Genomic DNA, 22,888 nt, shown 5'->3' with positions numbered 1-22,888 from the left:
GCAAATATAAACCACACGAGGGACAAAACTTGTAGTTCAGGTAAATGACTTTATGTGCCATCCCAGAGGCAAATCAGTTCCAATATGACAGAGGAACAGTAAGGCTGGAAGGCCAAAAGTGTCTCTTTCTCAGAGGACTTGGCCCTCAGGCTCTAGGTTTGGTTCTGAGACTTTCCCCATCAACAAGTCCCTTTATATTTTTAGCTAGAGTAGTGGGCCCTGAGGAAAACATGGACCTTAGGCCGGGCATGGTGGCTCACGCCTGTAATCCCGGCACTTCAGGAGGCAGAGGTGGGTGGATCACTTGAGGTCAGGAGTTCGAGACCAGCCTGGCCAACATGTTGAAACCCATCACTACTAAAAATACAAAAATTAGCCAGGCATGGTGGCAGGCACCTGTAATCCCAGCTACTTGGGAGGCTAAGGCAGGAAAACTGCTTGAACCTGAGAGGCGGAGGTTGCAATAAGCCAACGTTGCACCATGGCACTGCAGCCTGGGCAACAGAGTGAGACTCCATCTCAAAAAAAAAAAAAAAAAAAAAAAAATGTAGACCTCAACAAAGAGAGGAGGAAGAAAATAAAAGGAACAAATTGACAATTAGACAATTAGACTATTTTACTTATATCTAAACTTTCTAGAATCTTTTATGATTTTATTTATTTTCTACATTTAAGAAAACTATAATTCTACATAAAAAGGATTCAACTATCAATTGGCTAAGCTAAAGAAAAAAATTAAGTGCTTTCCAAGTGATTGGACTGAATTTCCAGCTTACAGACCATGCTAATGCTTAAACCAGCTGCATATATAATATAGCACTATAAAACTATTGACATCTACATACATTTTTGATATAAAATGTTAAATCTTCAAATTCTAAAGTAACTTGCCATAGAGAACATTTAGCTTTGCTTATAAGCAGGCCAACTACCTGGAAATCAATTTAGTTGGAAAAGGACACTGGTTGAAAATGAGTAGATCTTATTTCAAATCCTGGTTCTTCTACCCCTGAGAAATAATCTAGAACAAGAAACTGGACGTCAACCCTTGACTTCAATTTGAAATGAGGATGTTGACCCAAAACTCCAATTAGTAGGAAACCATAGTTCATAAACTCCAGTATTATATTATGTTTTGGTAGAGGCCAAATGGTCTATCCTTAAAATTAATTCTGCTGAAAACTAAGTTACCCATTTAGAAATATTTTTTGGAACTCTGTCCTTGTGCTTGTTTCAAGGAAAATTAGGAGGACAATTTAAATAATCAGTTACCACAGAAACAGTACAGCCCTGTGGACAGCGTAAATTCACTTAAAGACGTATCTTCTTATATCATAATCCAAGAGATCTTACTGCAAATTTTAAATTGTGGTGGTTGGTGCAAGAAGAGGTTAAGAAGTAGAAGTTGAATGTTTTCATGGCAACCACTGGATGGCAACAGACTTTAACAGTGAGTGGCGATAATCGATACAAAAGCAACTTTCTGCTTTGCTTGATTCCTCTGCATTTTCAGAAGTACAATCAAATCGAGCTCCTAGAGATCTTAGGGAGAGATAAACAAGAGTGAATTCATAAGTGAAAGAATTAGGTTTTGGGATACGTACTCTGCTTTTGCAAGTGCTTTGTAGGCTGATAAATCTCCCAAGATTTAAGTGCTCAGCCAAGAGTTGTAAGAAAATGAAGTGCCTGCCAGAAGGGAGGAGTTAAGCCAGAATGTTGTATTTACCAGAACATGCAACTTTGAACTGGATTACTTATTAGTGGTGGTGAAATGTTTGATCTTGAGTAATAGTCATGCTGGTTACTCCTGATTGGTGAGTGGAAGACTACAACTCAACCCCACTCCTCCTTTCCCTTTCCCACTACGAATTTTTCAGGCTATGAACAGAGGTCACCTAGAGGACTTCTCTTACCCAGGAGGCTCCAAACTACTGGAACAGTGAATGCTTACCTATACTGTTGGGGCCTTTGTTCTAGTGGCATTGTCGGGTGGAGAGATGTTAGGTGGCATCCCCTGGAGTGAGCTGGCAAGAGCAAGCTGTGCTTACATGATCTCTCCTTCACCCCCACATGAGGAGGTGAAAGTCTTGAAGTAAACAGTATACATTTCACTCTAAATTCTATTTATCTACAAGAACCATTTTAACTAACATCTAAGCCCAAACAGAAAATCCAACTGGCACTGGAAAAAGTTGGGGCACTAGAGGAAAATTCCACCGAAGATTACTCTGAGGGCCTTGAGAGATCAGCCCCAACACAGTCCCTAGAGTAGTGATTCTCAAGTTCTCTGCCTACAGTGAACTGAGGAGCTACTTAATGAAACAGTATCACTAGCGACTATGATGCATTAGCCTCTCCCTAGGAAATTCTGGAGTGGGCCTGGGAATTCTATATTTTAACAAACTGCTTCTGATGTAAACAGTCTACCAACTACCCTTTGAGAAACACTATCTAGAAAAACTGAACGGGTCCACAGAACCCCTAATCTGCTTTTCCTGCCACTCACACCCCTTCCCACAAGGATAGAGAAAAGTCCTGGATCAATGCTTTGCCTGGCCAAGAGGACCATCATTTCAACCTAGGTCAGTTAAAACCCAGAAGTGCCAATTACAGAGATGGGCTGACTCAGGAAACACTGAGTAAATCACCGATAGAGACCACGGTCCACTGTAGTCTTGGGCTGAAGTAACCAGACCAAGTGGTGTGCTTGCCCCAGTTTGCAGCCCCGGTTTGAGTACTTTAAAGAGGCCTTTGCTCTAACTTTAGCCTCTGCTCTCCAACAGACTGCTGACTTTTCCTTGCCTGTTAGTGTAATTTTGATTCATATGTGGGACGTTCCTTAGACTTTTTGAAGCTTTTGTGATTTCCTGGCCCTAGACAAACATGTATTGAACTCTAAATAACCAACTTGCTTGACCGTAATTCCTACCTATGTCACTAGGTGTCTTACTTAACCTCCACCAGTACCATATTTGACCATTCCAGCTCTGGTTTCAGCCACCCAAATATCACCATCACCTAAATACATTAAACCAATTAATTGGCCATGGAAATATGCTAGATATAGCGCTCAAATAGGGAGAACATTTCAATGCTATCATAATTCAAATGGAAGAGTTTTTCCAAAAGCAGATGTAAAAAAATGAGTTCAATGGCTAATGAGGCAGCATCAAAGTTTGGAGTATTTTTCCCCATTGTAAATATTTTTGCATCTCTTTGTAATCATTGTGTTGATAAAAACTGAAATATAATTTGAGGGCTACTGGGGATAAAGTTACCCCTACCACTAATCCAAAGCATCAGTAGGGTCCTATTAAGTTCATTTCCAAAACATATCTCGAATCCATCCTTTACCCTCCATCTCTAATGCTACCACCTCTCCCAACCATTGCCATCTCATGCCTGCAATAGCTTTCTAATTTGTCTTCCTGCTTCTATGCTTGCTTGTCCTGCTTCAAGTCTTTCTCCCTACAGCAGCCAATGTGACCTTTAAAAAATGCAAAGTTGCTCATGTCACTTTCTAGTTTAAAAATCTTTCAGAGGCTTCTTAGAATGCTTAGGAAAGACCAAACTTTGGTGTGTGCATGGAAGGGCACTGCCAATCTTCCACCTCCATTTCTTGCCATTCTTCCCTTTCCTTACCACATTCTAGCAACATCAACTTTTTTTCCATGTATAGAATATTCCTAGAATTTTCCTGTTTCTGCATTTTTGATTGTCTGGAATTTGCTTTAACCAGCTCTTGCCATAGGTGACTTTTCCATTCTCTCCTTCTCAGAAGCCTTCTCTGATCTTCCTAAGTGCCACCCACCACCAGGGACTCTCTTACACATCACTCTGTTGATTTTCTTCTTGATGTCTACTCCCTCCTCCACCAGAATGTAAGCCCCATGAAGGACAGATTCAAGTCTGCCTTGGTCACACTATATTGCTAGTGTCAGGCACAACCTGTCAGGCACTACGCCATAGTGGTTGAATCAAAGAAAAGATGGATGTATGAATAGGTAAAGTCCTGCTTTGGTGGGCATGGCATAACCTTGAGTGAAATTTATGTATTGTATTTTTATATTACAGGAGTGTTTTGGGGGGTCACAAAGATAGAATATAGAAGTGTGGAAACCGTATCTATGAAAGTCCCACTGAAACTTTAGAGAGAAGTAGGGTTAGCATCTCAAAGAAGTAGCTAATTTCCTTGAGCCCATGTTGGCTCTGAGAATTAGAAGTAACTGAATTATGTCCTCCAAACTCCATTATTATAAATGAGATTGATTTATGTGAGGAATAGAGGAGAAAATAGGCTGGATAGGAAATTAGGATTGCCTAATTATAAATAGGATCATTATTTCTTGAAGGCATAAAAATGTTTGCCGCCTGTGAGCTCTCTCTCTACAGGCAACTTGAAGGTGTTTTAGGAGCTGATCAATGCCCTATTCCATACCCAAACCAAATTTACTAGGGGCATTTATTGTGTCCCAAAGATTTGGCATTATAACAAAGGTACAATAACCATTTTAGATCTTTATACACATCTTGGAATTTAAGTAGCAAAAATACTTGCCCCTAGAAACAGTAAGTGCTGGGACCACCAAGATTTGCAACAACTCTATCCAAGGCCGAGAAGGAAACCCCACCACTCAGTGAAGCAACTATTTAAAAAAACATAGATCAATGTGCAATTGAAACAGTGCTAAATTTGTGACAGCTTCAGGAAGAAAGGCCAAGAATTCAGCTGGCTGCTGGTAGCCTCATCCAGAGTTGCCTAGACTAGAAGAGCTCCTTCTATCACTGAGCAAAGTCTCACAAAAGTACTTTTGCTGCTTTCAATAGTCTAAGGTAGGCTGGGTGCGGTGGTTCATGCCTGTAATTCCAGCATTTTGAGAGGCTGAGGCAGGCAGGGGGCAGGAGTTCAAGACCAGCCTGGCCAACACAGCAAAACCCCATCTCCACCAGAAAATACAAAAATTAGCCAGGCATGGTGGCACGTGCCCATAGTCCCAGCTACTCAGTAGGCTGAAGCAGGAGAATCGCTTGAACCTGGGGGTGGAGGTTGTAGTGAGCTGAGATTGTGCCACTGCACTCTAGCCTGAGCTACAGCGAGACCCTGTCTCAAAAAAAAAAAAAAAAATTGTTTAACGTGGAAAACTCGATGTCTCCATCTAAGTATTTCCATGGCATACATCAACACACAAGTCACACTTTATCCAGCAGCTACTGGTCCATCTTGCTGAAAGCTGACACAGTACAGCAGCTTCAGTGGAGGAGCATAGAGCTCAGGCAGAATCTGACATCTGTACCATGAAAGAAAGAGACTTTCCAAGAATCTTTACAGCCTGTTATATTAATTCAGTCTCATGAAAATGAATACATACAGGACTAGGATATAATGACTTTTTTTTTTTTTAGAATTATGAGAATAAAAGTAAATGGGTCATACTTATTTTGGTTCCCTCCCAAATATCTTAGGACAGGAGTAATATCTAGTATATAATGAAAAGTAATAACAAACATCATAAATCCTAGGCAGATGGAAATCTATTCCGTTTGAGAAGACCTCCAGCTGGTAGCCTTCCCACGAATCACCCCTCCAAGGAAGAGAGAGGTTTTTCCCTGCCACAAAGGGCTGAGCCCTCCAGGCTCAAGCTGCTGTAGCTGGTATACACAAAGGAGGCCATGGGTGAGGAGGCTGCAGAGGCCTGCCTCCCAGGGCATGGACAGGTACCTCTCTAACAGAAACAGACAGAAACAGCTGATTTCCCCTCAGCATCTTTAATTTAAAAACATGATATGTCTAAGGCATGCTCATCATGGTATTTTCTTACAAGGTCTAGGCTGCTTAGCTCACCCGTTTACAACAGAAATTGTCAAGCTTCAGTGTGATTATTAAAAGTGCAGATTTATGCCCCAGCCAATTCTAATTCTGTAGTTTTGAGGTGGGTATAGAGTGGGAATCCGAATTTTGAACAAGCACTCTGAAAGGTTCTGAGGTACCTGGTCTCCAGGCAACACTTAGGTCATTGCTAGCTTAAAGAAATATTTCTCAACCTGGGTCATTGGTGGCATACTTTAGGGTTCCAAAAAGAGAATTTTTACATTTTTGTATTTTTGTTTTGATTATAATTTTTGAAGTAGTAAGAATATTCTAGATCACCTAGGTGATAATTTTATAAGCAAACACTACTACAAGACTTCCACTGAAGTACTTACAGTTAGGCTGGCACTGAGAACCTTTAACTTTGTCTCAGGCTAATGAGTCTTTATTTGGATCCAGACTTAATTCTTTTAAATGATTTTGTTGCTCTCCGTGGGATGGATAGATGAAAATTCATTTTGCTCAACTCCCTGTTGGTAGAGTATTTTTTCCAACTTTCATTACTATGAAAAATGCTATAGAAAAGATATTCATATGTATCTTTCTAACTCTATTTACACATGTGTATAATTTATATATTTTTGTCCACCTGCTGTAGCATTTCTATAGGAAAAATTCCTAATAGTATTCAGAAGGTATGAGTACTTAACACTATAAGATGGTTACAGTCCTGAAGGTTGAGTGTTCACACTTAATGACATCACCTCATTTGCTCAGGAAGGGAACAGAAGAAGGAAGAGAGCAAATTTGGACAAATTAGAATGGACATAGTGAATTTGAGAGGTCTGTAGGATGTCCAATGCACAGTGAGGAAATGGGCTTGGAGTTTAGAAAAGAGGACTTCTTCAAAGCAACAGATTTGAGAAGCATCACACATAAGGCAGTGCCTGAAAACCTGCATGGGTGACAGCAACCTTGAGAGCAAAGATATGCAGGAGGAAGAAAGACAAGGACAGAACTCAGGAACAACACAGAGGAACTGGAAGGGAGGTAACAAAAGAGATTGGAAAAGAGGTCAGAGAGTAAAAGGAGAACCAAGAAAGAGAGATTTCAGTACAAAAAGGGAAGAAAAAGTTCTGAGAAGGAGTGAATGATCTCCATGTGAGCTGATACTGTCCCTGATTTTACTGTTAAATGAAGTAAGTTACAAAACAGTATGTTCAATATAATGTTACTTTTTCAGTGAAAAACTACATATGATTGAATACTTAAAAAGAACAATAATAAAAACCAAGTAATACAAAGGCCTGTGGTGATGTCTGAGAATTAGGGATGGGAGGGTTGAGTAGGGAAACTTTAATCTTTCTTTCTTTCTTTCTTTTTTTTTTGAGACAAGGTATCTTTGTTACACAGGCTGGAGAACAGTGGTATGATCATAGCTCACCGCAGGTCCAACCTCCTGGGCTCAAGTGATTCTCCCATCTCAGCCACTTGAGTAGCTGGGACTACAGCTGTACACCATCACACCCAACTAATTTTTGTATTTTTTGTAGAGGCAGGGTTTCATCATGTTTCTCAGTCTGGTCTTGAACTCCTGGGCTCAAGTGATTCACCTGCTTTGGCATCCCAAAGTGCTGGGATTACAGGTGTGGGCCACCATGCCCAGACCCTTTAACTTTGAATTTTGTACCATTTTGTACAGCTTGAATTTATTATAACAAACATACATTACTTTCTTACTAAAGTTTCGAGGACTGAACAGCAGTATAATATTAGATTACCAGAGAGGACAAGAAAGATGAGACTGAAAAGCGGCCATTTGTTTGCCAAGAAGAGACTCGGGTTCAGACAGGAATATGAAAGTGTACTGCCATCATTTAAAACCCTGCTTCTCAACTTTTAAAGTGCATAAGAATCACATATGGACTTATGCACAGGGGATCTTGATTCAGTAGGTCTTGGAAGGAGCCTGAGATTCCCCATTTCTAAAAACCTCCCACATGTTATCAACGTGGCATATCCAACCTGCACACTTTTGAGTTGCATGATAAGTAATCAGAATGCAGGAAACAAACTCAAGGGCAAAGAGACCATGATTTCCCAAAGTGTATCCCCTGGAATATGAACCCAAAGGCACACTATAATAAAAAAGTTTCTACAATCAAGTAGGTTTGGTAAATATTACATACTTATCCTGATTAATCACACTGGGTATCAGCGCTTTTATAAGAATTTTTAAATTGGCTTTTTACTTGTACATTCCTAACAGTTAACGGCTAATCTTGTAGAAAGGAAAACATATCTACCCCCTTTAGAATCTAATGTTTATAACAGGTCATCCTAGAAGATGCAGGGTAACAGAAATATAGGGTAGCAGGAGCTCAGGCGTATACAAGAAGTTAAACTGAAGCATGAAAAAAGAACTGCATTTTGTCTCCAGTGTAATAACTGCAGAGGTCTCTGAAAGGTGACAAAGCTCCAAAAGTAGATGTTGTTAGAGCATGTGCACCAGTAACCCTGGTGCTCCTCCATGGTACATGCAATGATGCCATTAAATATCTGCCAAACCTTATATTTTTCTAAATATTTCTAGGCTCTTCTGAAATTTTGTCCAGCATCAACAGGATGGCTCATCCCCCAGATAACTGTGAATGCAAAAACTTAAATGCATGCCTACTGCTAAAAGCTTCAGTGGACAAGAGCAGGAAACCACAGAAGCTGACCTGACCTCACTGCTGCTGGGAGTTAAGCTTGGCATGAGCACAAACCTGCTTTCCATGAATAGTGATTAAGAACAGCCTGGGGCTGGGCATGGTGGCTCATGCCTGTAATCTCAGCACTCTGGGAGGTTGAGATGGGCGGATCACCTGATGTCCGGAGTTCAAGACCAGTCTGGCTAACATAGTGAAACCCTGTCTCTAATAAAAATACAAAAATTAGCTGGGCATGGTGGCGGACACCTGTAATCCAAGCTACTTGGGAGGCTGAGGCAGGAGAATTGCTTGAACTCGGGAGGCAGAGGTTTCAGTGAGCCAAGATTATGCCACTGCATTCCAGCCGTGGCAACAAGAGCAAAACTCTGTCTCAAAAAAAAAAAAAAAAAAAAAGGAAAGAAAGAAAGAACAACCTTGGGGAGGCTGGGAAGTGCTGATCCTTTCTCACCTGCTGAGACAGAGCAAGTGAGACCAAAAAGAACCTCAGAGCTCAAACTGCCTGCTGGGATTGCTCAATCACCTGCTCAGGACCTCCAGTTCTTGGCTGCCTCAGAATGGCCTTTTAGACTCTCCATAGACAGTGCAGTGGAGCAGTGAGTTTCAGTGGGAGACCAGATTTCAAAGGACCCCTCAGTGCAGAGGATAGTGGAGAGTATTCACCCTGGCACACCTTCATCTTTTGAAAAGACTGCCACTCCCTCCTCTCTACCTTCTAAACTTTGCAGCACAGGGTCCAAGCCATATAGGGCAACTTGTACAGAGATTCAAATGACACCAAATTGGCCATAAAAGATGCTCTGAAGCCTTTGCATTCACAGCTGCAGTTTTCCATCTCCTCAGCTCTTCATCAAATGTCTGGCCAGTCAGTCCCAGCTGTTGTCCTCGTTTCTCAATAAGCCTGCAAAATTCCCCTTTCTCTTTAGCCCTCGGATTTACTTACTTTTGAGACTAAACATATTTGAACAGCACTGTGCACATGGTGACTATCTCAGGAACATTAGTTATGGGATAAAATGGAGACACATGCCTGTTACAGTGACATGAACACATGCTCGGCATGACTCAAGCTTGACTGCTTCAGGGCCCCAAGGGGCTAAAGGTTGTCCATGTTAATGCTGTTTCCCGTGGCTCCCTGCAAGCTGCAGGGTCTTTTCCTACCACAGTTAGGAGTAGCAAAAAAATCCAAAATGGTTTTAATATTGACCAAACAAACACAATCCCACCATTAAATCTGTCTTCAAATATCTTCCCTATAACACACACTAAATACACTTTCAGCTCTTAAAGGAGAGCTATTTGGGAAATCAAGAGTCAGCCCCCACACCAGGCCACGTGTCTGAGCCACCAGCAACCATGCATCTTTTTATTTCGGTTCTCTAGGTTCCTCCATTCTATTCCAATGTGTTAATTTAAAAAAATTTAGAAGCTAGCTTCCAATTTAAAATAACGAGAAAGATTTCGTCCTCTATTTTTATATGAAGCACTTTAACTGCTGCTAACATCATTCAAATTAGCATAGATACAGGAAAGAGGGTGTACCCTTGAAATCATTTATCTCCAAAAGGCAAAGAAAGCACTTCTAAAATAAGGAAAAGTAGAAGAGATGGGTAGGAGGGGACCCTGAATAAAGTGAGCGTTTGTTTTAAAGTCCTACCTGAGTGTTCTCTCCCCAGGAACCAGGTAGAGGTTCTCTAACTTCACCCATTAACAAAAATAGAATAAGCAGTACCTCATTTAGTCAGGTAACTCTAATTCCTTTCTTGAATTCCATAAGACAACTGCAATCAGGTGTGGTGAACAATTTTGGGGGAAGAATCTCTTGTACACATATAGTGTCTCAGAAACAAATAATGAATTCCATTTTTCTTGCATTTGAAAACTCACCTCAAAATTTTTCATAGGGAGAACATAATGACAACATTAAATTCATTCAAAGTAATAAGAGATTTTAAAAATGAATGAATCACCTTAGGTTTTGCTTAGGGACAAGAGAAAACTCTGGATCCAACTGTGGTACCTGTCTTGCCTGACTCACTGAAACACAAAAACCTTATCAAGGTACAAATCCCTTGCCCTTGAGTAAGAGAAAGGATGAAGCTGAGCTCCACTTTGCACACTTAAGAAACAGGCCTGGCTGGCAAAATAGAACATGCTAGTGGTGGGTTTCAGCACCTTCAGGGATGGAGCAGGGGGCCTGGACCAGAGCCTGGACAATGACAAGAAAAGCATCACTTTCCCGGGGAGGAAACCCAGCCCTGGAATGGAAGGACAGGCACATGCATTCCATTCAGGAGATCCTGGAGTGAACATAAAACCCCTCATTATTAGGGAGGCTGGGTTCAGCCAGTTCTGAGTCACCCTGAGCACATGGTTCTGCCACCGACTTCTGTCCTAGCTGTGGATCTGAATTCTCTCATCTCCTCCCATCCCCTTTGGAACTATTCTCTGGTCAACTGTTTGATCAGCATGGGGACGACTCCAGAGCTGAGCCAGAACCGCCCCTACTGAATGCTCAGAACACCCAGACGGAGGACACTAACCAAGCATCCCTGCTGCAGTCGGATCCTTTACCTTTTTGCTTGTTGAAAAACAGCAGTGGGGGTGGGGCACCAGGGCCTAGAGGCCCGGGGCCCTTTGTGGCCGCAGGACTTTGGTTGGAACTTGCATCTTCCTCAGGCTTCCGTGGCGACGTGGACGTCTCGGGCTCCAGGGCTCCGTCTCCAGTGGGCAGCTCGGGGCCAGGCTGGGACTCAGCTGAAGGGTATTCGAGGAAGGAACCTGGCTCAGCCAGGCCCCGCCGGCTGGGCGCGCGCTCCTCGGCCCGGGCTCCAGTCTCCTCCCGGATGGCATCCAGGGCGCTGGGCTTTATTGGGGGCGAGTCCTGCTCCCGCTTGGGGCTCTCCTCTGAGGCCGAGGAGGCGTCGCAAGACTCGATGATGAGCTCGCTGTCCAGCTCGGCCTCGCGCTCCTCCCTCAGGATGCTGTACTGGATGGACGGTGAGGCAGGCGATGGCGGAGGGCCGCCCACGTGGCTGAAGCTCACATAGCTGGAGGGCAGCGTGTCCTCCGCAGCCATGGGGTCCTCAGACACCAGCTCGATCTCTGAGTCCCCCGACTCTGCGCTGCTGGCCTCGTGGTCCAGGGGGCTGGGGATGGTTGGTGGTCCGGGCCTGGCCTTGACCTCTGACCTGTCGGCCAGCTGGCCCACCGGCCGTGCGCTCTCGGAGGTTTCATACGATAAGCCCTTTGCTTCTTTGATGGCGGTGATCAGCTCATCCTCGGAGATGCTGCCTTTCCCCTGGGATTCTGCAGCAGATGGTTCTGTCGTCCCACAGAGCGAAGGAGAGCCAAGGAGGCACACACAAGGACAGACAGATGGACAGAGAGAGGAGAGATAAAACAAAATTCCATTAGGGGAGATGTTTTGTCGTTGCTTGAGAAACACATATCTTATTAGCACAAAAATAATCTGTTTCCAGGGCTATGCTGGAAAGACAGGCCACCTGAACTAAAAGGCTAATTACTATTATGGCCCAATTAATCAGTGTTTTACAGACCTATCTTCAGCTAGCTATTTTAAAAAATGGCCCAGCAATATCTTAGCAACAGAATCTCAGTTGGTTTTCCTGTTTCAATGCAGAGAAGATTCTACAAGTCATTGTTTCAATTTATGATTCATTCTCTTAGGGAACTTTTTCAATTTCACAGATTTCATCAGATAATCTGATGTATATAATTCTAATTGGACCTACTGATATCAACAAATCTGAAAACCACCCATTATTCCCTGTCCATTACTGTTTATCTCCTCTCATTTAATAAGACAAAGACAGGTAATTTGGAGCCTTAGATACAACCTGGCTTCTGAGCTTTATATTTCCCATAACAGTCAATATCATTTTTTTGCAACTAAGTGGAGCAATGTAAGAGATCACTTCTGCCAATTCCACCAAGCAGCCTGTGCAGATTACCATAATGCATTATCCTGCAAGGCTTCCCATAGAGGCAGTCCACTGTATTCCTTCCCTTTCTTCTCCTCTCTCACTTCCTCTGGAGAAGAACAAAACCTGAAAGTCAGCCCTGGTCCCCTGGGTGAATGCCTGCCTTCTGCCTAATGTTTATCCAGATGGCTTAAAGGCTTCACTGAGAATCTTGCTGAGCTTTCTCTCCTGTGGATGAGACAACCTGGGATCACCATGACGACAGTGTTCAAGAGCTTCGTTTTCTCTTGCCATACAGAAGGGCTTTATTTCAGAATATCTTAGTGGGATCTCGTCCTTTTGTTAGCAATAACTAGTTGCATTTCTCTAAAGCTTTGAGGGATCTGTGGCTTTAGGACTGTGGGAGAACGCCAATGGATAAAACATTTTAGATTTTCCTAATTCTTTATAAATCAGAATTGATTTTATTCTTTATCTATATTCATTCACCTGTTATTTATTGAGAAGCTATTATGTGTTAGGCCCTCTTCTATACACTTGGTATATATTAGTGAATGAAACAAATAACAAAGTCCCTGCTTATATTCTAGTGAAGGGAACACAATCTATAAACAATATATACAGTAGATAAGTAAAACATACAGTATGTTAGATGATGTTAAGTGTTACGGAAAAAAGTAGAGTAGGGTAAGGGAATCACATGTTCTGGGTCAGGGTAGAGATAAGTTTGCAAGTTTAAATAGGGGAGTCTGTATAGGCCTCATTGAGAAAGTAACCTACATTTAACACTTGAAGCAGGTGAGAGAGTGACTCATGAAGATATACAGAGGAAATGCATGCCAAACAGAGGAAACAGAGAGTGTAAAGGCTCAGAGGTGGGAGCTGCACTGATTTCTAGATATCACAAGCAGGTCATTATGTCTGGGCAAAGTGAATAAGCTGGGAAGTAGGAGAAGAGATCAGTGATGTGGGAGCAGGGGAAGGGCATGTAGGATCTGATGGAGCTTTTATTCTGAGTGAGGTTGGAAGACATTGGACACAAGACTTTGGACACTGTTTTTTGTTGTGTAAGCAGAGGAAGGATATGATCTATGAGTTCCCCCCATCTTTTTTTTTAGTAACTTAAAACAACAACCACTTCATTATCTCTTATGATTTATGTTTTAAAAAATTTATTTTATGATCCCCCAACTCTATTTTTACAGTAGTTCCTTAATAAGTTGTACACATAGTTGTTTGATATGATTTCAGACAGTGTAAAAGTGTAAAAGTTATGCCAGCTTACTTCTGAGTAGTTGACTAGAGCACTGAAAAAGAAGATAAGGAGTAGTGTAAGTTAAGAAATGTTGTGTACCTCCAGAGTACTGCGAGTAGCAGTAGCATCTTCTGCTGGGTGCCAGGCACTTTACATATTGAACTTAGGGTTTAGGGACAATAGATTAACCTACTTGTCCAAGGTCACTGTAGTGGTTTTCTCTCTTTGCCCCCTTGGATCCATTCCTTTCTTTCTCTGCCCTGTCCTGTGCTCTGAGAGGCTGACCTACATTGAAGGCATACCCAGGAACCCTTTCCCTCTGGTTTCTGGTTGTTTTTAGCCAATAGGAAGCCTGAGCGCTGGGATGAGGGAGATGTTGAGATATTTATACCCCCTGCTGCTTCTGAAGCTCCAGCTCTTAGCAGGCTTTGAGAATGCTGCTCCTTCCTCTTGCTGGTCAGGTCTAGGGGTAGTAATGTTAAGGCTTTGCCATCATATGTTGGTTTTCTTGACCATCTTTATACATTTGTAAATAGCCCCTTCTCTAAACTCTCTTCAGTCAAACGCTTGAGTGTGTCACTTGTTTCCTGCTAGGACCCTAAATGATATAGCTCCATGGTTAGAAATGATTTGACCTAAATTTGAATGCATGTCTATTTCATGTGTTTTATTATATCATGCTATATCTTTTAAAAGGGGGACGCAGTCTGAGATGCAGCAAGTTATATTTTGGAGCATGAGAAGGAGAGGAAAAGTGAATTGGAAAACCACATGCAAAAGAATGAAATTAAACCCCTATATAATATCATATTTTAAAATTTACTTCAAATGGGTCAATAGCCTAAATACAAGAGCTAAAATCACAAAACTCTAGAAGAAAACAGAGAAGTGAATCTTCATAACCTTGGATCAGACAATCATTTCACAGATATGACACCAAAAACAGAAGCAACAAAAGAAAAATTAATAAACTGGGCTTTTGTGCTTCAGAGAATACCATCAAGAAAGTGAAAGCATAATCAATAGACAGGAGAAAATATCTGCAAATCATATATCTGATAAGGGACTAATATCTAGAACATATAAAAAAACTATTATGACTCAATAATAACAAAGCAAGCCAATTAAAAATGGGTAAAAACTTGAATAGATAGTTCTCCAAAGGCGACTGACAAATGGCCAAAATGCACATAAAAATATGCCCAACATCATTATTCACTAGAGAAATGCAAATCATTTTGCATTTCTGTGAGATATTACTTCATATCCACTAAGATGGCTATAATCAAAAAGTCAGATAATAACAAGTTCTGGCAAAGATGTAGAGAAATTGACACCTTTACACATGGCTGGTGGGATGAAAAACGTTGTAATTGCTTTGGACAAAAGTCTGGCAGCTTCTTAAATATTTAAACATAGAGTTATCATATGACCCAGCAATTCTAATCCTAGATATCTACCCAAGAGAAATGAAAGTATACATCCAAATAAAAAAACTTGTACATGAATGTTCATAAAAGCATCATTCATAATGACCAAAAAAGGTAGAAACAATCTAATGTCCATCAACTGTTAAATGGATAAATAAAATGTAGTATATCCATACAATGGACTATTATTTAGACATAAAAAAGAATGAAGTGCTGATATGTGTTACAACATGGCTAAATACTGAAAACAGTATGCTTAGTGAAATAAGCCAGTCACAAAGGACCACATGTTATGCGATTCCATTCATATAAAATGTCCAGAATAAGCAAATTTATAGAGAAAGAAAGCAAATTAATAGTTGTAGGGAGTGGAGATTTTGGAGGGTGAGAAAAGGGAGTGCAGTGTTTCTTTTTGGGGTAATGAAATGCTCTAAAATTTATTGCAGTGATCGATCACAACTCTGTGAATATACTAAAAACCATGGAAATGTACACTTTAAATGAATTATATATGGATTATATCTCAATAAAGCTGTTTAAAAAAAACAGAAGAAGACTTGGCCTTGAATCTAAACGTACAAGAGAACTAACATATTGGACTGTATTACGAGTGAAAAGTAATGCTTTTATTATGTTAAGTCACCAAGATTTTGGAATTTACATGAATTCTAGTGAATATATCATTTCACTCTGGATTCTGCCATTACTGCTTGCCTCAGTTCACTGGCAACTTCCCAGTCGCTTTTGAGTTCTCATCATATTTGACTTCTTAACAGTATTTGACACACTGTCCACTCCTCCTCTGGTGTCTGCAACACTACTTTCTTCAGATTTTCCCCCTCTATTGATCTATTTCCCCACCATTTCATGGCTGAGAAGAGAGGAGATCACTCTATTGATCTCCTCTCTTCCCAGCCATGAAATGGTGGCCTCCCCCAGAGTTCTGCCCTAGGATCTCTTCTTACTTCACTCCATCTCTAGGTGATTTTACCCACTTCCACCACCACTAGGTCCCAATTACCATTACTATGCTGATGGCTCACAGCATTTCCTGCCTCTCCTAGAGAATAAGAAGAAAACAAAACAGAATGGGCCAGGTCCAACTGTGTAGTACAAAGTTCTAGAGGAACTTAGAGGAGGTCACTGAGGAAGTTGCACTTGCGTTGATCTTGGAACACAAATAGAACCTTGAAAGGCAGGCACTGTCCAAGAGTGAACTCCACTAGCAAATACATGGAGGTAAAAAAGTAAGGGATCTGCTCAAAAAAATGACAAAGTCAAACGTTTAACTGGAGTATTGTTGGGAATGATGCAGGGGATGTAACTGAAAATGAAAGCAGGCAGAAGGCCCTGAAAACTAGTTTAAAAGTAAATCCTGAAGAAATAGGCATATGGAGGGGCCAAGATGGCCGAACAGAAGCAGCTGCAGTCCCTGCCACTCATGGAAAGGAATGAAAGGGGAGAATGACTACAGTATCTTCAGCTGAAATACCCAGGTCCTTGCACTGGAACTGATTAGGGAAATAACACAGAGAGAATAAAGGACAGGGTGACAGCCCACCCAGAAGTGACACATAGCCAAGGGAAGCCCCTTGCCTCTCAGCCAAGGGAAGCAGTAAGTGGCTGTGTGATCCCAGAAAACCACGCTTCTTCCACAGATCTTTGAAACTCTTGTCAGGAGATCCCCCGATGAGCCCATGCCACCAGGGCCTTGGCTCCGACACACAAAGCTATGTGGAGTCTTGGCAGAGCAGCTGCTCAGGCATGCACAGTGACCCAGGAGCTTTGCATTCTGCAGCCCCAGGATCCCCCAACAAATGTGTCTTCAACTCAGGCAAGGTGGGCAGTCTGCACATACCCCTAGGAAAAGGGCAGAATCCAGGGAGCTGAGAAGTGTTGTTCCGTGGGCCCTACTTCCATGGCACCTCACAAGATAAGGCCCACTGGCTTGGAATTCCAGCCAGCCACCAGCAACAGGGTGGAGCCTGACTGAGACTGTATGGAGCCCCTGGTGGGAGGGACGGTCACCATCTCTGCTCTTTGGTCAACTCAGCCATTCCAGCCTGAGGGCTTTGGAAAGTCCAAATGGTCCAAGAAGGAGGGGTATCTCCAGAAGCACAATACAGTGGCTTTGTCAGATTATGGTCAGACTGCTTCTTCTTCTTTTTTTTTTTCTTCTTCCTTTTTGTCATTTTTGAGACAGAGTCTTGCTCTGTTATCCAGGCTGGAGTGCAGTGGTGTGATCCCAGCTCACTGCAACCTCTGTCTCCCGAGTTCAAGTGATTCTCCTATCTCAGACTCCAGAGTAGCTAAAATTATAGGGGTGTGCTACCACGCCTGGCTGTTTTGTATTTTTAGTAGATACTGGGTTTCACCATGTTGGCCAAGGTGGTCTTAGAACTTCTGATCTCAAGTGACCTGCCCACCTTGGCCTCCCAAAGGGCTGAAATTATAGGCATGATCCACCACGCCTGGTCAGACTGCTTTTTTAAGCAGGGCGCCATCCATTCCTCCTCACTAGGCAAGAATCCCTGGCTAGACCTTCCGGTCATATCTGCCAGCACATACTGGGGAGAGAGCTCCAATCTCTCCCTGGGATAGAGTGCTCAGAGGAGGGGAGGGCTGCCATCTGGGCTGGTTGGATGACTCAGCCATTCTAGCCTGGGGACTTTGGAGAGTCCAAACTGACAGGAGCAGAGATAGTTTCCCACCATGACGAGGCTATTTTGTTGAGGCCAGACCGCTTCTTTAAATGGGACCCCAAACCACTCCTTCTTGCAGGGTGGGTCCTCCCAGCTGGGGGCTCTGGCCACCGCTGCCTATGTTCTCCCTGGGATGAAGGCCTGAGTGACAGGACAGGCTGCCACTTTGCCCATTCAGACTTCTTAGCTAGTTTAGCCTGTGGGCCTTGGAAAGCCCAAACCAATTGGGGGTTGAAGGAATCTCCTGCACGGCACAGCTGCTCTTAAAAAAAAAAAAAAGCAAAAAAAGAAAAAGGCAGACTGCTTTAAGTGTGTCCTTGATCCCGTTCCTCCTGACTGGGAAAGACCTCCCAACCAGGGTCTCCAGCCACCACCTACACCACATTCAGGCTGGCAACAGGTCAGTACTCCCCTGGGATGGAGCTTCCAGAGGAGAAGGCAGGCTGCCATCTTTGCTATTTCCCATACTTCACTGCTGATACCTCTAGGTATGGGAAAAACCCAAGGCAACTAGTGTCTGGAGTGGACCCCCAAAAAACTGCAGCAGCCCTAAGGAAGAGTAGACAAATTGTTAAAAGAAAAACAAACATAAAACAACAACAAAAACAGTAACAAACCCACAGAAACCCCATCTAAAAGTCAGCAATCTCAAAGATCAAAGGTAGATAAGCCCACAAAAATGAGAAAGAATCAATGCAAAAATGCTGAAAACTCAAAAATCCAGAGTGCCCCTTTTCCTTCAAATGACTGCAAACCTTTCTAGCAAGGGCTCAGAACTGGGCTGAGGCTGGGACAGCTGAAATGACAGAAGTAGGTTTCAGGAGGTGAGCACTAATAAACTTGGCTGAACTAAAGGAGCATGTGGCAACCCAGTGCAAAGAAGCAAAGAATCATGATAAAACAATACAGGAGCTGACAGCCAAAATAGCCAGTGTAGAGAGGGGCATAACTAACCTTCTAGAGCTGAAAAACATACTACAAAAACTTCACAATGCAATCATGAGTATTAATAGCAAAACAGAACAAGCAAAGAAAAGAATCTTAGAGCTTAATGATTATCTTTCTGAAATAAGGCAGGCAGACAAGAATAGAGAAAAAAAGAATAAAAAGGGATGAAGAAAACCTCTGAGAAATATAGAATTATGTAGAGACTGAATCTACAGCTGAATCACGTACCTGAAAGAGATGGGGAGAATGGAACCAAGTTGGAAAACAACTTCAGAATATTATCCAGGAGAACTTCTTCAACCTAGTAAGACAGGCCAACACTCAAATTCAGGAAATGCAGAGAACTCCAGCAAGATATTCAATGAGAGGATCATCCCCAAGACACATAACCACCAAATTCTCCAACATCAAAATGGAAGAAAAAATGTTAAGGGCAGCCACAGAGAAAGGCCAGGACACCTATAAAGGGAAGCCCATCAGACCAACAGTAGGCCTCTCAGCAGAAACCCTACAAGCTAGAAGAGATTGGGGGCCAATATTAAACACTGCTAAAGAAAGGAATTTCAACCTAGAATTTCATATCCGGCCAAACTAAGCTTTATAAGCAAAGGAGGAATAACATCCATTTCAGACAAGCAAATGCTGAAGGAATTAGTTATCACCAGGCCTGCTTTGCCAGAGCTCCTGAAGGAAACACTGAATGCGGAAAGGAAAAACCATTACCAGCCACTACGAAAACATACTCAAGTATACAGACCAGTGACATGATGAAGTAACCATATAAACAAGTCTGCAAAATAGCCAGCTAGCATCATGATGACACAATCAAACCCACACATAACAATACTAACCTTAAATGTAAATGGGCTAAATGTCCCAATTAAAAGACACAGAGTGGCAAGCTGGACAAAGAACCAAGACCCACTGGTATGCTGTGTTAAGATTCATAAAGCAAGTTCTTAGAGAACTTCAAAGAAACAGACTCTCACACAATAACAGTGGGACACTTTAACACCCCACTGACAACATTAGACAGATCATCAAGACAGAAAATTAACAAAGACATTTAGGAATTAGCTCTGAATCAAGTGGACCTGATAGATATATATAGAACTCTCCACCCCAAAAGAACAGAATATATATTCTTCTTATGGCCACATGGCACTTACTCTAAAATTGACCACATAATTGGAAGTAAAACACTCCTCAGCAAATGTAAACAACTGAAATAATAACAAATAGTCTCTCAGACCACAGCACAATCAAATTAGAACTCAAGATTAAGAAATTCACTCAAAACCACACAACTACATTGAAATTGAACTCCATGCTCCTGAATCTCTTGGGTAAATAATAAAATTAAGGCAGAAATTAAGCAGTTCTTTGAAACTAATAATAGCAAAGAGACAACATACCAGACTCTCTGGGACATAGCTAAAGCAGTGTTAAGAGGGAAATTTATAGCAGTAAATGTCCACATTAAAAAGCTAGAAAGAGCTCAAGTTAACGATCTCACATCACAACTAAAAGAATCAGAGAACCAAGAGCAAACAAACCCCAAAGCTAGCAGAAGACAAGAACAAAGATGAACTAAAGGAGACAGAGACATGAAAACCCTTTAAAAAATAAATCTAGGAGCTGGTTTTTTGAAAAAGTTTAAAAAATCAACCACTTAAATGTCCCAATTAAAAGACACAGAGTGGCAAGCTGGATAAAGAACCAAGACCCATTGGTATGCTGTGTTCAGATTCATAAAGCAAGTTCTTAGAGGGGGGCCACTTCTAATACAGAAGAAAAGAGAGAATAATCAAATAAACAAAATCAGAAATGATAAGGAAGATATTACCACTGACCTTGTAGAAATATAAACAATGCAGGGGATCCCAAGATGGCCGAATAAGAGGCAGCTATGGAACGCAGCTCCCAGCAAGAGAGATGGAGAAGCTGAGTGGTCTCCACAGTTACAAACAAGGTACTTGATTCATTTTGTGGGTCTGGTTGGACAGGGGGTATAAACCAAATAGGGCAAGTTGAGGCCCAGGAGGTGCACGCAACTGACTGGAGGACCAGGGCATCTCCCCCTCTGGAACTTCAGTTCAGATGCAGTGCTCCACCCAAGCCCTCTACAACCCACAGAACAGGAGATCTTCGCCAGGCTGAAAAGCCTCAGTGAGCTGCCTAAACAGGGCAGAACAGCAACTTCAGCAGCAGCCGCAGCTGTCAGCATAGATCTAGGTGGAAGCACTGGCTGATGCTGAGAAAGCCAGAAAGCTGGCTGGAGGGAGTTACCTGCCCCTAGAAAGAAGAGGAACTGACAGCAGGGAAACAGGCCACACACCAGGATGGATCTCCTCTGCACAAAGCCTAGGAGGCTAAAAAACTCTCACTTCAGAGTTTCACACCCAGAACATGAATTAGAGAGTGACCAGGAATGACTGAGCTTGTTGGGGGAAGTGTAGCCACCATCGCAGAAGCCGGTGTAATTTTCCTGGGTAAATAAAAGACTCAGGAGCTCCACTGAATCTGTGGCAGCCCAGCAGCGCCTCTGCAGGCAGACAAAGGAAAGGCTGCCTCCCTAAGTAGCTACCTGAGATCAAAGCTATATAAATCCAACAAGATGGGAAGAAACCAGAGCAAGAAGAAACCATTGAAAACAAGAATGTCTCTCCCCCATGACAAGATCATAACTCCTCAACAGCAAGGGAACAAAGCTGGACGGAGAACAAATTTCACGAACTAACAGAAGCAGGCTTCAGAAGATGGGTAATAACAAACTTCTCTGAGTTAAAGGAACATGTTGTAACCGAGTGCAAAGAAACTAAAAACCTTTCAAAAAGGTTAGATGAAATGCTAACTAGAATAACCAGCTTAGAGAAGAACATAAACGATTTGATGGAGCTGAAAAACACGGCACAAGAACTTTGTGAAGCATACACAAGTTTCAATAGCTGAATAGATCAACCAGAAGAAAAGATTTCAGAGGTTGAACATCAACTCAATGAAATAAAATGAGAAGGCAAGAAAAGAGAACATAGAGTGAAAAGAAATGAACAAAGCCTCCAAGAAATATGGGATTATGTGAAAAGATCTAATCTACGCTTGATCAGTGTTCCGGAAGATGACAGGCAGAATGAATCCAAGCTGGAAAACACTCTTCAGTATATTATCCAGGAGAACTTCCTCAACCTAGCAAGGCAGGCCAACATTCAAACACAGGAAATACAGAGAACACCATAATGATACTTCTTTAGAAGAGCAATCCCAAGGCATATAATCGTCAGATTCACCAGGGTTGAAACAAAGGAAAAAATACTAAGGGCAGCCAGAGAGAAAGGTCAGGTCACCCACAAGGGGAAGGTCATCAGACTTACAGTGGATCTCTTGGCAGAAACCCTACAAGCCAGAAGAGAATAGGGGCCCATATTCAATATCCTTGAAGAAAAGAACTTTCAACCCAGAATTTCATATTCAGCCAAACGAAGCTTCATAAGTGAAGGAGAAATAAAATTTTATGGACAAGCAATTGCTGAGAGATTTTGTCATTAACAGACCTGCCCCACAAGAGCTCCTGAAGGAAGCACTAAACACAGAAAGGGAAAACCAGTACAAGCCACTGCAAAAAAGAACCAAATGGTAAAGACCAATGATGCAATGAAGAAATTATGCCAACCAAAGGCAAGACAGCCAACCAGTAATAAAATGGCAGGATCAAATTCACACATAACAATATTAACATTAAATGTAAATGGACTAAATGCCCCAATCAAAAGACACAGACTGGCAAATTGGATAAAAGGCCAAGAACCATTAGTGTGCTGTATTCAGGAGACCCATCTCACATGCAAAGACATACATAGACTCATAATAAAGGGGTGGAAGAAGATTTACCAAGCAAATGGAAAGCAAAAAAAAGCAGGGGTGGCAATCCTAGTCTCTCATAAAACGGAATTTAAACCAACAAAAATCAAAAGAGATAAAGAAGGGTATTACATAATGGTAAAAGGATCAATACAATGAGAAGAGCTAAATACTCTAAATATACATGCACCCAATATAGGGACACCCAGATACATAAAGCAAGTCCTTAAT

General features: G+C 42.0%; 1 protein-coding gene across 3 annotated transcripts in view; it reads right to left on the bottom strand.

The window, feature by feature from the left end:
* RTN1 (reticulon 1) overlaps positions 1-22,888 on the bottom strand; it is a 310,021-nt gene that overhangs the window by 114,974 nt on the left and 172,159 nt on the right. For all 3 annotated transcript variants that reach the window (XM_074393171.1, XM_074393172.1, XM_003924394.4), the window contains one exon: positions 11,095-11,844. In XM_074393171.1, the coding sequence (XP_074249272.1) occupies positions 11,095-11,844 (750 nt within the window). The remainder of the gene's footprint in view (positions 1-11,094; positions 11,845-22,888) is intronic.

Source organism: Saimiri boliviensis, chromosome 2, assembly GCF_048565385.1.
Source record: "Saimiri boliviensis isolate mSaiBol1 chromosome 2, mSaiBol1.pri, whole genome shotgun sequence".
Taxonomy (NCBI): domain Eukaryota; kingdom Metazoa; phylum Chordata; class Mammalia; order Primates; family Cebidae; genus Saimiri; species Saimiri boliviensis.
This window is presented reverse-complemented; position numbering and strand designations above follow the sequence as displayed.